The sequence below is a fragment of the Xylaria bambusicola genome, assembly GCF_022495145.1.
Source record: "Xylaria bambusicola strain CBS 139988 unplaced genomic scaffold F5B22scaffold_35, whole genome shotgun sequence".
Taxonomy (NCBI): Eukaryota; Fungi; Ascomycota; class Sordariomycetes; order Xylariales; family Xylariaceae; genus Xylaria; species Xylaria bambusicola.
In genome coordinates this window covers 279,648-295,424 of record NW_025953588.1, presented here as the reverse complement: position 1 = coordinate 295,424, position 15,777 = coordinate 279,648, and the positions used below count along the sequence as shown (strand labels likewise).

At 49.7% G+C, this 15,777-nt stretch overlaps 7 protein-coding genes across 7 annotated transcripts; 3 read left to right on the top strand and 4 right to left on the bottom strand.

Annotated features, from left to right (window-relative positions):
- Window positions 1-2,627: 2,627 nt before the first annotated feature.
- On the bottom strand, window positions 2,628-3,248 carry F5B22DRAFT_648645 (Prefoldin beta-like protein; the record flags this gene model as incomplete). The annotated part of the gene is made up of 3 exons (XM_047979045.1): window positions 2,628-2,892; window positions 2,953-3,160; window positions 3,212-3,248. The coding sequence occupies 3 exons, from the start codon at window positions 3,246-3,248 to the stop codon at window positions 2,628-2,630; spliced, it is 510 nt and encodes a 169-aa protein (XP_047828829.1).
- A 165-nt stretch (window positions 3,249-3,413) lies between these two features.
- Window positions 3,414-4,016, top strand: F5B22DRAFT_306260 (cytochrome c oxidase biogenesis protein Cmc1-like protein). Its single transcript, XM_047970585.1, has 2 exons — window positions 3,414-3,612; window positions 3,688-4,016. The coding sequence occupies exons 1-2, from the start codon at window positions 3,579-3,581 to the stop codon at window positions 3,894-3,896; spliced, it is 243 nt and encodes an 80-aa protein (XP_047828828.1). The 5' UTR covers window positions 3,414-3,578; the 3' UTR covers window positions 3,897-4,016.
- A 196-nt stretch (window positions 4,017-4,212) lies between these two features.
- On the bottom strand, window positions 4,213-4,635 carry F5B22DRAFT_648643 (transmembrane proteins 14C-domain-containing protein; the record flags this gene model as incomplete). The annotated part of the gene is made up of 3 exons (XM_047979044.1): window positions 4,213-4,406; window positions 4,463-4,573; window positions 4,629-4,635. 3 exons carry the CDS (start codon window positions 4,633-4,635, stop codon window positions 4,213-4,215), a joined length of 312 nt encoding a protein of 103 aa, XP_047828827.1.
- A 91-nt stretch (window positions 4,636-4,726) lies between these two features.
- F5B22DRAFT_306503 (defender against death DAD protein) lies at window positions 4,727-6,023 on the top strand. Its single transcript, XM_047970586.1, has 5 exons — window positions 4,727-5,347; window positions 5,490-5,547; window positions 5,650-5,713; window positions 5,779-5,907; window positions 5,965-6,023. The coding sequence occupies exons 1-4, from the start codon at window positions 5,159-5,161 to the stop codon at window positions 5,843-5,845; spliced, it is 378 nt and encodes a 125-aa protein (XP_047828826.1). The 5' UTR covers window positions 4,727-5,158; the 3' UTR covers window positions 5,846-5,907; window positions 5,965-6,023.
- Window positions 6,024-6,143: 120 nt separating this feature from the next.
- F5B22DRAFT_648641 (GRASP55/65 PDZ-like domain-containing protein) lies at window positions 6,144-7,381 on the bottom strand (the record flags this gene model as incomplete). Its single annotated transcript, XM_047979043.1, has 3 exons — window positions 6,144-7,001; window positions 7,076-7,159; window positions 7,217-7,381. 3 exons carry the CDS (start codon window positions 7,379-7,381, stop codon window positions 6,144-6,146), a joined length of 1,107 nt encoding a protein of 368 aa, XP_047828825.1.
- A 314-nt stretch (window positions 7,382-7,695) lies between these two features.
- Window positions 7,696-8,806, top strand: F5B22DRAFT_306236 (RNA cap guanine-N2 methyltransferase). The gene is made up of 3 exons (XM_047970584.1): window positions 7,696-7,920; window positions 7,986-8,084; window positions 8,146-8,806. The coding sequence occupies exons 1-3, from the start codon at window positions 7,838-7,840 to the stop codon at window positions 8,759-8,761; spliced, it is 798 nt and encodes a 265-aa protein (XP_047828824.1). The 5' UTR covers window positions 7,696-7,837; the 3' UTR covers window positions 8,762-8,806.
- A 3,732-nt stretch (window positions 8,807-12,538) lies between these two features.
- Window positions 12,539-15,680, bottom strand: F5B22DRAFT_306142 (WSC domain-containing protein). The gene is made up of 2 exons (XM_047970583.1): window positions 15,530-15,680; window positions 12,539-15,428 (listed from the first exon to the last, which is right to left on the bottom strand). Exon 2 carries the CDS (start codon window positions 15,224-15,226, stop codon window positions 12,581-12,583), a length of 2,646 nt encoding a protein of 881 aa, XP_047828823.1. The 5' UTR covers window positions 15,227-15,428; window positions 15,530-15,680; the 3' UTR covers window positions 12,539-12,580.
- Between the last annotated feature and the right edge of the window lie 97 nt (window positions 15,681-15,777).

Sequence of the window (15,777 nt, the reverse complement as noted above, 5' to 3'; positions counted from 1 at the left end):
ACGGTGGCGTTCCCGAGTTCTCTCTACCTCATGTCTGCTCAGGTTTCTTCTAGGTATGCTGTGTTATCCTGTGTGCTGTTCCCTGCTACCTAGGTATGTCTCTCTGTCTCTCTGTCTCCATGCCTCCATGTCTCTACATACATAACTAAGGAGGTGTGATGTGCAGGTGTGTATAGTGTAGTTCGAGGGGCCAGCCAGTCGATCGATCGTACTAACCATATGCTGGTTCATGGAACCAACTCGAGGATGGGCTCGTGTGGTTCAAGTCGTTGTATTTTGAACCAAATTGTACGCGCTGTGGGAGGACAGAGGACGAAGTTTCATGGAGAATACTACCGTGGCATGGGCGCGTGACTTGTATCCAGCTACTTGCTACTACTACTCCAGCAATGTAGTGTCCTTCAAGTAGAGCTCTACATGGACAGGTATCCTAGTCTTATTATAGGTATTTGCATCCTTACTTACTACCTATGGTACTACTTACGCTGATTCTTTCGCACCTCGTCAGAGTTCCTGGCACGAGTTATGAGTTATATACCAATCTGAATCCCTTGCCCAGACTTGCCCATCCGCCTCCAGCCCTACAGATAACAAGTGCCTATATCTCTACTGATTCCCGCTCTCAACAGCAATTTATCCGCAACAAAGGTGCTACTACTCATTTGCGCTCTATAGTAAGCTCTCTCCGCGTCCCAGGCATGTGTGCATGATGCTATCAGCTAGGTTGCACAGGTCAACGTTGCCTTGTCATGCATCCAGTAAATTAACCATGTCTCACTGCTACAACACAAAGATAAAAGGGATAAAATCTAGATCCATTCGGCGGTGTAAGACCGATGACACCCAAGCGTCGGATAGCAGCTGTGAGTTATGTACATTATACTATGATTCCAGGATTGGGAGCGCGAGCCTTCGACTAGGCACGTAACTCTCTCGTGGTAATAGACTGACTGATGTAGTCCTCCCTGGCCAGTATGGAAGAGCTACATGCAACCCTACAGGAACTGGACAAGAGACACATGCATCCGTTACACCCGTCGTTGATGAGCACAGGTAGGTATCCGACCTGCGAATTATGGACCAATCGAAAATTCAAGCATCAGCTCATAATTTTGATTGGCACCGACACTCGATTTTCTGTCCAATCCCAAGCATTATCCGATCTGGCTTCACGACAAGCGAGTCCAGTGGGCGACTACGGAACCCGGGTGTTCACCACATTGTCGACATTTCCAACGTTGAGCCCCGTGGGCATTACCCTGTCACCTTCGCGCATGGCGTGTCTACCGGTACTTGACGCAAGACCAATACCTACTCCAGTCCAGGTCTTGCAAACACCCTGCCCAGTCCAGGAGCATGGATACCCGGTGCCCTTTGTCTGACCATCACCATGTCATGTAGGTAGTATACACTACTGCTGCATGGGGTATGCGACCTAAGTCTTGTCCCACGGACCTGCATGGCGTTGCTTGACGGTGCCCAATCGTCCGAAGGAAAGTCACATTCGCAAACGTATTCTCTGGAGTTTCCTCTTAGATAGGTAGCTAATCGGTCTTTACATCACATAAAGCCCCATACTGGGAGATCAATCCAATAATGGGTTCGGGTTATGCCTTAAGGCATCAAACCAGGGATCGTACTCATTCACGTATGTACTATCGGGAGAGTTGAACAGTTCTGACAATGCGTCACATTGTCTTCTTACATCAGGCTGGGCTGCCCCGCTTACGGAGCTGATGCCTAGATTAGAAGGTTCAAGCGGTCATAAAACTTCGTTTCATGATACATGTATATAGGAAAAAGAGGGGTGTGACTCTAGAGTATTTCTCGTGGTTTCATTACGACAATTTGAGCCAGCGAACACTACTCTTGATCCTGGTCGTGGGGGGGTTTTGTCTAAAAATCGGCGGACTAGTTGCGAGCAGGGAATAGAATCACTACCTATCTATGAGGATTTGGTGTGGTAGCTATGTCATCCGCATCCCATCTACTCGGCCACAAGACTTTTCAATCGGACTGTACATGCAATATTTGAAGAAACGGCCGGGCTGGGTGTCATGGAAGTAAATTAGAAACGTGGAAGCTAGACGCCGATGTAAGCCGCCTTACTCGATGGTTAATTCTCAACCAGTTAAAGAGAGCCGCCCTCGGCCGCGGCCGGCCCTCAATCGGCGCCGCCTCCAAATCCGCATACTAACAGCTTTGACGACAAATCTGTCGTTGGGCACCGAGGCGCCCTCGACGCTACTCCACTGCTTGCGACCGCAGCTGTACAACACACCAACACACGGCCCTCTCGGGGATAGTCGTGATATCAGGATTACGCGAGCTCCTCTTCAGCCATGCTCCAATATAGTCTACGTCGAACCCGTCGATCCCTGCCGTTATGCACGGGCGATATGGCATGCGCTGATCGTGGTCACTGCGATATCTACTTGTGTCGGTATCACCAACATCCTCCAGACCCGAAACCGCAGCCACATTGTGATTTCCAAATGATGGTATAGCCGTGTTTCTACACTTAGTTTCATAACCAGTGCTCTAGCCGCCATTTCATTCTAGGACTGAACGACCTGAATATTGTTCTTTTTCTGTAGAGGCAACATCTTAGCTTGATGATACCACATTCAGAGGGTTGGCTTTCGTGTAAGTCGACCGTCCAAATCGGCGTTGAGAATGAATGAAATCCAATAACCCACCTTCCACTTTTCTAAGTCATCTTGTTTCGTCTTGTATTGCTTGACTAGATCATCGAGGACTTTTTTCAAGCCTTCGGCATTCGTCTTCAGGGCCGGAACAACATCCTTGACGGTCCTCTCCACCAAGACGCCATTGATCATTCGGAAACACTTGCGATCATCTGACAATGGCTCTAGAGTCTCGAGGACAAGCCTAAGAACCGTAGTGTAAGCACATTAACATTAGATCTCGGAAGCGGTGAGCTCGGTCAACAAGGCGGTGAGCTTCATGACATCCATCAAGCTCCACGCTAGGGACCAAAATCCTTCAGACCAAGCGAGCCGGTAAAGCAATGGTGGGTAGACGGCTGCTGTGGAAGACGTCACTAACTTGTGCTCTTCGGCCTCTTGCTCAACGTCACCGATCTTTTGCGCCAGTTGTTGAAGAGTATTCTTGTAGTTTGAATATGTCGCCTGCAACTCTTGAGTTTGGGTTAGCGTTGGTTGTACGCCGTGATTCACTGGGCACTCACCTTGCTGCTTCTTGGCGGGAATCCCTTTAGACGCCATGGGGGTCTTATTTTATACTATGATTGTTTATGGCAAGGGGCGTTTGGCTCAGTGCCACTGATTTGAAGGAAGAGGAGAAATCCTTGGACGCGATATCAATTTATGAGAATGAGATGCGCTTTTGACGAGCATGCGGGATACCAGCCAATGAGCCCTGATGGAGTCGACTGGAGGGGTGGTAGTGGGGGGAGAAAATGTGGCCCATGCTTTCTGCTAACCAAAGAAACAGGCTAGAACCTGGGACGAACCCTTTCCCAAACTTTGCCCGCGAAAACATTCGACCTCACCAGCGACGCTCATTTCCGTCGAGGGCGGAGCTTATGAGTCAAGATGCACCCTCACTTGCATACAAAAGACAACATAGGTATGCTCTTTGCTGTTTGAGGCTACATAGGCCTTTTTCTCCTCGCTGTTAGCTAACCTAAACATATTAATCCAGCATGCGAAGAAATCATGACTGCACTTGAGGAATGCCACGCTCGGGGTTTCTTGTGGAAGTCGATGGGCATGTGTAATGATGCGAAACATCAGGTCACCTTGTGCCTACGGGCCGAGCGATTGAAGCGCACAGCTGTGAACCGGGAAGCCGCCAAGGTCAAGCGCGAGAAGGTCAAGAAGGTGTGGGCTGAAATCGACGAGAATTCATGAACGATCCCTTTGCGAGCGCCGAAAAAGCGGGATTTCAATACTTCGATTCGTTGTACGATAAATGTATAAGATGTCATGCATTGCGCTGGGACACAGCAAGGCGTTTAACGGGGTTACTGGGTGCGGCTGTTCATCGCGGATCAAGGGACAGACAATTCACCATTCATAAGGAGTCGATAATTTGTTTGATTTGATATCTATTTCAGCAGGTTTCCAATCTGGAAAAACGATTCTACATTATGCGCGGGATTGTTCGTATGCGACAGCCACTTCGCTCTGCCGCGACCGTTCCACTATTCCCAATGCCTCCACCCTTTTACAACGTCTTGCGGAAGGCGTTGCCGTATGTGAGGAGACCGAACGTAGAAATCAGACTGAGGACCACCGGGACTGGTTTACGAAGGCGGATCGCTCGGGGAATCGAGGAGCCGCCAAGAACGACCGAGGCAAGCAGAGCAAGCTCGACTCCGTAGGGTTGGCGCGTTTGTAGGCGGTAACCACCGAGGCCATCTGGATATCGAGATCAGTTATCATTGCTTTCTCCTGGCGCGTTCTGCAGAACGTACATAAAAGCCCAACTGTGAGGCCCGCAGCAATGGAGGGCACGGAGCCGGTTCGAGCGTAACCGATTGAACCGCCACCCGCCGTCAAGGCACCAAGCACGTAGGCTATGTTCTCTAGCGACTAGGAGCAACGCTTAGCTTGCTTGTATAATCATGCAGTCGTAGCTACTTACCATATTGATGTGGAATTGAATTAGAATCAACTACGATTCTCAAAGGAAGAGCAAATCAACAATGGATTCGCAGTAGCTCGAATGGTAATCGTTACTTCAGCTTATTTCAGCGAGTTCAAGACGCAAGGCTGATTCGGAATCACATTGTGCAAAGGCCGAGGGAGAGCGGAGCTCCCTAATGACGCTGACCAGCGGTCTTGTGTTCAAAAGGTACTTACCTAGGTATTGGAAAATTGTGGCTGAAGCTCTGGTGCACTAGCCACGTTCAATGGATAGTACCTAGGTAGCTTCGGGCAGGGGTCCTCTCCTCTGATTCGTCACTCTCTCCCAATCTGGATTGTAGCTTTCGTGTCCCATTCATCTGTCCATCTTACCAGGTATTTGATTGTGCAGGTTGAGCAGACAGCACCTCACCGTAGGATCAATTCAACATTCTGCTAACCCCAAGTGACTGTTCCCACCACTCCTGACGAGATATTCATTTGCGACCGGAAATCGACTCTTTGAACAATCCGTCACGGTCGCAATGGCTCCCAAGAAGCCCACGACAGCCACAGGCGCATCCGCCAGCCAGATCGACAAGATTGCTGGCAACATCTTCCAGCACTATCAGAAGACAACGCCGCAGCGCACAATGCTGATCGATGCCTTCATGGCTTTCCTCGTCATCGTCGGCGGTCTCCAATTCGTCTACTGTATCTTGGCAGGAAACTATGTACGTCCTTTGCAAGTCTTCTACCTCAAGAAATCAAGGAAACTAGAAGAACGAAGAAAGCGCAGCGGAATATATGGATATGAGATTTGCTTTGTGAAAATGGGGCGCTACTGGATCGTGCTAACCCGTGCTGAAACTATAGCCCTTCAACGCTTTCCTCTCGGGCTTCTCTGCTACCGTCGGACAGTTCGTTCTCACAGGTACGTGTGCCTTAATCTCGTGTCAGCCGTCTCGCAAATAAAGCCCAACCCCCGCGGTTGGAAAGGGACATGGGGAGATGTGCCGCTAACCAGATACCATAGCGTCCTTGCGCATGCAAACTACCGAAGCCAATAAGTCCGAATTTCCATCAGTATCACCAGAGAGGTTCGTTGCAGCCATCTAAGCTTTAGTGAGGAGCTTCCTGCTGACATTGGGTGTTTTCTACGCAGGGCATTTGCAGATTATGTCGTCGGCAGCTTGATCTTGCATTTCTTCTGTATCAACTTCATAAACTGAGCAGCAACAATAACAACACAAATCACAATACAAATACGGCGCAAAAGGATGGGTATATGCATGTACGATGGAATATTGGTTCAAAATGCAATGGTAGAAAATGCTCACAGATGCGCCAGTGCTTGTTTCGACATATATATAGCTAAGCAAGCGATGACTTTTCCAAAAATTGAGACTAAAGTAAAGCCTTACTAGGGGGGCTTCGTTTTTATTCCTATTGCATCTCATGGATATCTTTTCTTGTAAATTTAAAGGCTCAATATGATGATATATTCTTGGCTTGATCGTACAAGCCTATCTATTCCTCACCCTCAGGGGCATTGTTCTCTGGTGCTTCTTCTGCCTTCGTAGGCGGCGGCCCCGAGCTCTTCGGTGGCCCGCCGCTTGCTTTTGGCGGGGGAGGTGGAGGCGTCTTGCTCGCTGAAATATTACCATCGAGCGCTTTGCTCTTCTTCTCTTCTTCCGCGAAATAGTCGTCCAGTTTACCTGGACTATGACCGTGCGCACGCCTGTCTTTCTTCTTACCCCGTGGCGGTGCACTAGTACCTCCCGCAGGCGGTGGCGGGCTGACCATCTGTGCGGGTACAAGGAATCCAGCTCCTTGCGCCTCTGCACCCGCGTCTCCTCCCGCAGGTATGAATGTGTTATCAGATGAGGGCAGGTAACCTGAGGGTTCATTTGGTGGCGGGGCCAATGTCGTGAACTGTTCCCCAGCACCATAGTTTCCATCCATGCCGTCAAACATAGTCTCGCCAGGTGCGGAGACAGGCTCATCGAGCGGTGCGGGAAGACGGTGTAATGCGCCGAACCCCAACACGCAGCCCAGGGCGCCCTCGCCACCCCATTCCCGCGACGGCACGATCTCTAGTTCCCTCGTCACGTTGTATTCGTTGTTGTAGACCCATAGACGCAGCGGCCGACCGATAAAATGGTCCACAATGTCGCCTAACCCGCTTTCCCCGTACAGAATTCCATCTGGCGTCCCGAGGATATAGTCACTGTAGGGTAAGAGACCCGCTACATCAGCCGGCGAGTTGGCGGGCACGTCGAGGACATGCCATATTGTCGAGGCAAGGGACAGTGAAGCCCACTGTAGGGAGAGGCCTAAGGAACCCGTTTGGGGCACGGGGATGTGCAATGCTCTGATGCGTTGGCCCTGGAGAGAATTCCGGCGTTAGCTCCAACCCCCTTAAGCTTAATTACACAGCGCCTCTTTCATCGACCTCTTACCTTTGCGCTCCATAATCCAAGGGCAACGGTGCCGCCGGCGCAGTTGCGTACTTCTTGGGCGAAGAGTCGCGGGTCTGGATTATCCTATGCCAAACCCTTGTCAGGATGGGTCTTTAATGTTTCTTGGGGCTTTCTCCGTACAATCATGCGTCCGTTGATCCCAACTATGAAGTCAAACCATGGTTCTATGCCCAATTCTAGATTCGTATTCCGTAGCACTTGAAATCCATAGCCCTGGCTCTCCTTCTGTTGTTGTCGTGGGTCGCCGTCGAGGCGCGATAGATAGCGATTGAGAGCGTTAAACATGATTCGATGTGTAGTTTCGCTCGTTTGCCGTGTCAAAGGTGGATGAGAATTGTTTGGCTCTCAGCTCGGCATGTGCGCTCGTGATAATGTAAGTACAAATGAAGCCACTCGAAGTAAGACAAGTAGTCGGTTTCAAAGCTCAGCCTTACTGGCTAGGTACCTAGCTTCAACGTCCCCTGTAGGGAAATGTACGCTGAAGGTAGTGCTTATACAGGGGATTGCCCCTACCTAATGTCGCTAAAAATTACCTACCCACTACCTAAGCTCCAAGCTAGCAAGGTACCTAGGTATGGCTAAGTGCTGCAGCCTTATTCATTTTCATAACAGCCATTTCTACTTACGTTAACTATGTTACTTTATATGAAGCTTTCGGGTCTAAAATTTTGCAGATCCAATCCTTACTTCATCTCTGTTCTCGACAACGTCGTATTCGAACAGGGTTCGTGTTGATTAAGGATGCAGAGTGTCAAGAGTCTCCCATTGACGGATAAGTGCCACCATTGGACTCATCTAGGCGAGGTGCCATGGGACTTACAAAAGTGAGGAATATCCAGTCACGCATTTATCTTCGTCGTCGTCATGGCTGCTAACCCACAGTCTTTAGGTATTGGCAACAGCGATACACAATCTTCCCGTATTATGATGATGGCATCTATATGACCGAGGACGCATGGTATGGCGTGACCCCAGAGCCAGTTGCCATGTTAGTAGTCTACGCTGTCAAGCCACCCCCTTCCTAACATGCTTATGCTGACCTTGCCTAGACATCTAGTGTATGATCTTGTTGGGTTCATAAGTGCAGATACGCGCACCATTATCGACATGTTCGCTGGAGTTGGTGGTAATGCCATCAGTCTGGCAATGGCTACCGAGGAAGATGGTTTCACACCACGTTTTGAAAAGGTGATAGCCATCGAAGTAGATGACGCAACCCTAGCGTGTGCACAGAACAACGCCGCGATCTACGGTGTTGCTGACAGAATAACCTGGATCCTAGGCGACAGCTTCAAGTTTCTAGAGCTGCTGACCAAGTCCCCTGATCAGTTAGGGGACGACCTCCAGGTCGACATCGCCACCACGGCCATTTTCGCATCGCCGCCTTGGGGTGGTCCGGGCTATCGAACTGATGAGATTTTCGACTTGACTACGATGGAGCCGTACAACTTAGCCGCATTACACGAAGCTTACAAGATCATGGACCATGCGCTCTATCTACCTCGTACCAGCGACCTTCGACAGATTGCTAAGTTAGTTCCCGATGGTGTCAAGATTGATATTGTTCAGTATTGTGTCGAAGGTGCTAGCAAGGCGATGGTTGCGTATATCCCTGCAACCGATAAAATAAACCCCGTCGAAACAGCCGATCAGCCCATGTCATGATCTTTGCAACTTCTGGAAACGAGGGAATCCCATACCTCTAATAAAGCTTGATGCGTTTAGCTGAAGCCAACTATGATTGTCAATACACCTCAGACGCCGGCCCACGAAGGTACCGGGATTACAGCACGCACTCGTGGTATTGCGCTATCAGCCGCACTATGGCAAACTCCTGGTAGATAACAAGGAAGACCTCTGAGCAATCCGTCCCGGTGCGGTCTCTTTCTTCCGCGCTTCTCGCCATTTATTTGATAAACTGGGCTGAGGCGATGCATACGAGGTTGATGAAAACACTTGAAAGGTACAGATAATTCTGCATCTGCCCAATGATAAAGGGACCGCTACAAATTAGTAGAAGATACGGCGGTACTTACTACAATTCTTGTTCTCGTGGCAGTTACTGCAATATTCCGGCGCGTATGCCCAAAACTTTCCACGTCGAACAAAGGCGAATGACAAGATACTTCCAGGAGCCATTCTCAGAAGCACCTGATTAAGTAGACATCATAACTAAGGTGGGCGGTATATGGCGAGATATCTCACACAGCTTTACTAGCAAGGACTAGTTTACTAATGGTTTCTGGTTATTACCTATTGTTGCCTTTTCTCTCGCGAAGGGGTCTGGTTCGTGTCACGATGTGATGGTAAGTTAGACCCCTCGCCCGCTCTCTTGAGCCCTTGGGCCGGACTGCAGTTTCCCTTGTCCAAACATGACAAAGGAGACTGCCTCGTGGATCCTGATTGATGCGCAGGCTTTGCGGATTGAGTTTCAGCTGTAGATTGTGCCCGAAGAGATGAGGTATCCTCCAGTATTCCGAAAGGTGTATTAAGTTGACTACCACCAGTTCGTTGCTTTCCAGATGATTTTCTAAATATAACACACTCATCCAAGAAAGCTGTGCGCTACATATATAATTACCTGCTTTTTCCCGTGAACAGTGACAAGTAGTTTCTGGTCTGTGTGAAGCTCAAAAAATATCTTCATATCAAAATACTAAGAATGAGCTATAGTATGTTAGCCACAACGCGCCTAAAGAAGACATTTTGGTCGGAGAATGACAGTTGCTTACCTTGTAGGATACTCCCAGGGGGTCATGTATTTATTGGTTGAAGCATGTCTGTAGCGTCAATAAAGTTAGCTTCCAGGTATTAGGCCAAGTATGTTTGAGACATGTCGTGGCTTGGGAATAGAGCACTGCACCAGTCAACGTGACAATGAGCCTATTTGAGGTATGTGACCATCACATCGCCGAACTGAGATTCGATGAGGCTCAGGTATTATTCTCTCAACCTAGCTGTCTCAGTAGCTTTGGTGCTTTCACCGCTGCCGCATTCACAGTTGGATCGTTGCGCCGCACCCACATTGCATGATTCCGAGACCGATCTGGTTGGCTGAAGTGCGGTAGGCGAAATCTTCTTAGATAACATCAGTCGACATTTCTGTGCGAGTTCCGAAGCGCTGATGACTCCCGGTTTCGATCCTATCGCAGCTCGTTTTAACAGAGATTTCTGGCAGAAGTACTAAGATACCACGGAGCGGTATTTATCTGCAAGATTCTGCCTAGTATGGTTATTGGTGACGACATTGGAACGCCTTGGGATGCATACATCCGTGTCGGTAGGGGTCAGCATATACCCGTGTGACCCAGGGTTGACGACACTGGAACGCTTTGGAATCCATAGAGTGTGTTCTTTCAGGGGTTCGTTTTAAATCTGTTCCAAGCCTCGATGGCTAAACATGTCAAGAGAGTGACGAATCCAAATATGGCCTGCCGTTGGCTCTATCAATATCTCCCCAAAGCTGGTAACCCAGTCCCACCAAATCCTCTGTAATATACTGTGTATACGTTCGTCGTGTTGAAGAGGATTCGGTAAAGATGGAATGCTTCCCGAAGAGAAATCAAATTTCACAGAGTCCTCTTCTGTCCTGCGGTCAACGGAGGAGAAGACGGAGAAATCAACTGTTATCGAATTAGTTGTGTGAAACTCCATCCAGATTTTCACGCAGACCGCGAACTAGAATAACGTACTCCCGCCTCGCATTAGTTTATTTGGCGTGGTATAAAGCCTACTCAACTCATCCATTATATTATGGGTCTTCTTTAATCTTAACTCTAATTTGAGTCCCATTATAGCCTCTTTGGGTATCATGTTTGATTTATGTCGGAGAAAAGAGACAGGCAGGTCCAGTCCTGACGAATCCACATTGGACTAAAGTGCTGAAGACCTATTTGAGGCAATGAAAGATAATGAATCATAGTAGCTCATGCTCGCTCACCGACTCCTTTAGCTCTAGCACTATATGCTGTCACAATTGATAGTTAATTCTAAGACTATGACATCAGGTAAGACTCACAACAGGCTGATATGCATTCCGGATGATCGAGGCTTTGGATTCATCTAAGCCAAGAGCACCTGGCGAAAGGCTCTTTCATTTCCTATTTTGGAGATAGCTTCTAAGATTCTGGTTAATATTGTAGTTCTTCTCTTAACAACTTGCGCCACGCTATTGTAAATTAAAATTGTGCAGATTGCACAGCAACACAGGTAAAACTCAACAAACAAACGGCCACGAGAATTTCAGCAGTTTAATGAACAAGCGAGTCAATGTCTACTTGTGCGGCATCTTGAAGGAGATCATCATAACTTTCCAGCCCTACTGGAAACAAAGTCCGTCAAAACTGACTTTTCTTTGGTTCAGAGAGAACTCAAGCTTGAATAAAATATTTCAGCAGGCGATTCCAAGAATACCTGCTGGTTACCTACATAGTGATGGCTCAGGCTGCCTTCTTGTATAAACACATTAACAGACAGGCAACTAGAGATACGTGCTTATGGAACGACGTACTAGTCTGCATGCCCGCACGACATAAGTATTTAGTATACGGTGATCCGAGTGAGCAGTTGTGGTGTTACGTGGATTTGTAATCCGCCGCTCACTTCACAACCTATTCTTATGAAATACTATCTAGAATCTGAGATTGGCGTTACTTTCATAGATGATGCGAATGTTCATGATAGCAAGTCTTTCATTTCGGGTTATAACCACCCCAATGAACAATCATGCGCACAGTGTTCAGGCAGTGTAGATGATGGTAAACACCTATGAAACCTGAGTAGTCGCCGCCATCGCCTTGACCTCGGTTCATCATGCTCACATTAAAACGGTGCAGCTCATCTTGCATAAACCGGACCTTGTTTCATAAGTCGTAACAGCACATTGTTGTGGCTTTAGTAAAAACGACACCTGATGCTGACGGATACACAGTTCAATTAGTAGGAGAACCAGTTTCCAAGGTAAATGCCGTCAATTCATGTAAAAGTCTAGTATAAAAGGAAGTCGTAACCGGACCAGAGATTCCATCTTTCCGAGAACCCAATATCAAACCCTCCTCTTATTGCTTCGGAGATATCTAGACTTGTGTCGCCGGGAAATAGAAACCCCATCTGAACCAGTTCATAACATAACATACATACATAGCATCATGTCATATTCATCGCTGAGAAAAACCAAAAAAGGCAATATCTGATGCATCATCTTTCGTATGAAGACGAAACCCAGATATGCCATAGACGGACCCTTGGGGACTGCTGTTGTCCTGACAAATGGGCGCAGGTCTGGGAGAAAGAAGTGAACTCCAAAACATGCTGCGAGTTGTTGGGAGCGAGTCCCCAGAGGGCGAGCGCATTGGCGCGATACCATATGAGTCATGATGCCGAAAAAGAACTAGATATTTAGATACTAAATATTAAACTTTACGGTCGGAGGGGGGGAAATGAGGCCGTGAAAAATAACTGGCAAAGAGACAGGGGAAAGGTCCCTCAAATACCAGGGCGGGTGAAGTCGTTTCCAGGGGGCCAGTTGCCGATCCTGCCCGGGTCGCCACCGATACGGACGTACACACCGACGGCTGGGATGCCGTCCTGCAGGATGTAGAACTGGTACCAACCCGGCGGGCAGATGTACTTGTTCGGGGGGGCCGTCACCGTGCACGTCCTTCCGTTGCACGAGACCGCAGGCATCAGGGTGCGGGCACCCATCGAGTTGCCGTGGGTGCTGGACACGGAACCGAGGAGCGAGGCCTGCATATTGCCTGCAGCAGCAGCGCCAAGGGTGACGGAGATGGTCTGGCCGTATGTCCAGTCCTTGTTGGCGACGGTGAATGACGGACGGGGCTTGCTGCTGTACAGGTATGGTGGCGTGAATACTTCGACGCGGATCTCCTGGGGATGTTTGCCGTCCTGAGGGTCAGAGCCGGTGATGAGGACACGGCCGTCGAGGAGAGTGATGGCCTCGCTGTGGTAGAGGCGGGCGACAGAGGTGTTGGCCATGATAGACATGCGCTGGTTGACGGGTTTGAACGGGTCATAGAGGACGGCGTTGTAGTTGGGGTCGTCGGCGAGGCCAAATCCGGCAACACCCTGCTTGGCGCCGTTGGCGATCAGATATGTGCCGTCAGGGAGAGGAGCCATGCAGGGCATAACACGCTTGGAAGGCATGCGCTCCAGAGTCCAGGTGGGGTTGGCAGCTTCGGGATAGAGGCTGACGCAGTTATCGAGAGCCTCACCACCGCCTTCGGTAGATCCACCGCACATGAGGATTCCGAGAGGGTCAGTATAAGGGGCGATCTGAGGCAGCAACACAGAGGCACCCTCAAGAGGATAGGTACGGCCAGATAGGGGGTTGATCACAGATCCAGGCATGTTAGGCAAGACCTTGGTAGTCTCGAAAGTCACCTCGTCGAGAATCCTGGCCTCGTTCCAATAGCCGACGAAGATGCCACCACCAGGGAGAACAGCGAGGAAGGGATACAAGTTGTTAGGGTCAGTACGGGCTAACCAGTCCAGGTACTTGTAGGGACCAGCGTTGGGTAAAAGCTCAAGAGTAGGCTCGGCCCTATCGTTGGAGCCAATCTCACCACCAATGACTAGGACGGATCCGTTAGTCATGACCATAGCAGAAGGGTACCATCGACCTCTTTGGAGCTTGAGGACATTCACGTTCTCTTCCCAGTCGTTCTTTCCTGGAACGCCTGGTGAGCCATCAGGTGTGTAGAGACGGACACCGTAGGTCGAGTCAAGAGACCATCCACCGACAGTCAGCTGTCGACCAGCCTTATCAGGGAGAATGACACCGGCAGAGCAGAACACATCAGTCTTGAGGTGCATAGTCCTCCAGGCACGAGAGAAGTTGTCGGTTTGGCTGAGATCGAGCTCATAAGCTCCAGTGCTGTTGGGGGGGCCGGTTCCCCATTTCTCGAGGAATGTGACCTTACCAGTGACCGACTGCATTGTCATCAGAGGAGTGACGACACCGCCAACTAGATTCGAGTAGGTACCCGCATTGTTGCCCTGAGGGTAGCCGAAGACATAGAGAGGCTTTGATCCGGTCCAGAAGTACGTGCTGAGTCTAGAGCCACCACCGCAGATAGACGACGCGTTTCCAGCGCAGACAATGTTGCAGTCGCCCTCAGCCTGCTTCGTAGATCCTGCGTTGGTCATATCTCCTGGGTCACCACAGTAGCACTCCTGGCCGTATTCAAGTCCAGCAGCAGCATATCCAAATTTCGCACACTGGTACAAGCAAGTGGTGGCCGTCATAACGCCGGGCTGGTTGAGTTGCCACGGGAGAGCACGCTTGTTGTTGACGTTATCACTGTAGCAACCTTGGTACGTCCAGGTTCCGTTTAAACCACTTCTTTGCGGGACGGGTGGCTGGAAAGTTGTAGGCGTTCCCTTGGAATAGATGGTCAGGTAACCTGGACCACCACAGTTGACTGAGCTATCTCCGCTGCAGGGAGTGTTGCATTTGCTATCATCGGTGCTCTTGACGCCTCCATTGTAGATGGCGTTGCTGCAGAAGCACTGCTTGAAGTATTCAGTTCCTGAGATGGTGTAACCCATGCCGTTACAAAGCGCAGCGCAGCTCTGGGGGGTTAGTGTATCACTGTCTTGTGCCTGGTATGTAGGCATGATACGGCCATTGGGTCCATCCTGCCAGCAACCCTGGGAAGTCCATCCGGCCGGGAAAGTAGCTGCTGGAACAGCAAGAGCCGTAGTAGTGGTTGTCGGAGCAGCAGATTGGGGATTGGTGCCATTGACGGCATAGACAGACAGACGATCGCCATTTCCACAGGCCAGTGTTGCGTCGCCAGCACAAGGCATGCTGCAGTCAGATGCAGGAGCTCTGACGGATCCCTTTGAGAAGGAATTGCCGCAGAAGCATTCGCGGCCATATTCGGCGCCGAAATAGGTTGTCCCTTTACCACTGCAGAATTTTTGGCACGAGCTCAATGTCATGGCATCATCGGCGTAGAAGAAGGCGGTCAGAGCGCGGGCACCAGTAGCCTCTGTCTGACAGCCATACCAGACATAATTGCCCATTGTAGCTGGCTGAGATGGTGCGGCCAAGGCAAGGGATAGGAGGCCGGCGAGCGGCAGGGCCGAACCAGCCCGTGTAAGCCTCATCTTGGACGATATTCGCCGGAGGGCGGCTCAACTAGGATCTCAGTGAAGAGAAAAAGCAAAATCCGGATCGATAGGGACGGGGAACGAAGAGACAAGGGCACAAGATTGATATAGAGCAAAGTAATTATATGAGACTCACGGATGCTCTACATAAGACCCGTGAGGTGTCTTGAACGCTGGCGAGGGAATGTGAAGACAGAGCCTGGGGGAGAAGCAGTCATTTAATATTCGACACTGGGTATGCAGCCCACCCTTCGTCATAGATTAAAATAACGCCTAGGTACTTAGATGCGATCAGCTTACAAGTTACAACCGCGCAGCTAACCCACTTCACGATGTACGCTGACCGGGGTCTCGTTCTAGCCGCAGTCAAGCGGCAAGGAAGGTCGGCCGAGCACTGCTGTCCTGAAGATATGAAGTGAGAAAACCACGTCCAGCTGGCCCACGCTCCTATAGCACCCAGTACTATGAGATGGAAGCGGTTTACGACTGAATCTGTTCATTCTACCTAGTACTACGTAGACTAGGTATCTCAATAGGGGTAGTTGGCA

Coding starts and splice junctions, on each gene's coding strand:
- F5B22DRAFT_306260 (XM_047970585.1), top strand. CDS start 3,579: ATGCACCCTCACTTGCATACAAAAGACAACATAG. Junction 3,613..3,687: donor GCATACAAAAGACAACATAG/GTATGCTCTTTG, acceptor ATATTAATCCAG/CATGCGAAGAAATCATGACT.
- F5B22DRAFT_306503 (XM_047970586.1), top strand. CDS start 5,159: ATGGCTCCCAAGAAGCCCACGACAGCCACAGGCGCATCCGCCAGCCAG. Junction 5,348..5,489: donor GTATCTTGGCAGGAAACTAT/GTACGTCCTTTG, acceptor CTGAAACTATAG/CCCTTCAACGCTTTCCTCTC. Junction 5,548..5,649: donor CGGACAGTTCGTTCTCACAG/GTACGTGTGCCT, acceptor CAGATACCATAG/CGTCCTTGCGCATGCAAACT.
- F5B22DRAFT_306236 (XM_047970584.1), top strand. CDS start 7,838: ATGCAGAGTGTCAAGAGTCTCCCATTGACGGATAAGTGCCACCATTGG. Junction 7,921..7,985: donor GTGCCATGGGACTTACAAAA/GTGAGGAATATC, acceptor CACAGTCTTTAG/GTATTGGCAACAGCGATACA. Junction 8,085..8,145: donor ACCCCAGAGCCAGTTGCCAT/GTTAGTAGTCTA, acceptor GACCTTGCCTAG/ACATCTAGTGTATGATCTTG.
- F5B22DRAFT_306142 (XM_047970583.1), bottom strand. CDS start 15,226: ATGAGGCTTACACGGGCTGGTTCGGCCCTGCCGCTCGCCGGCCTCCTA.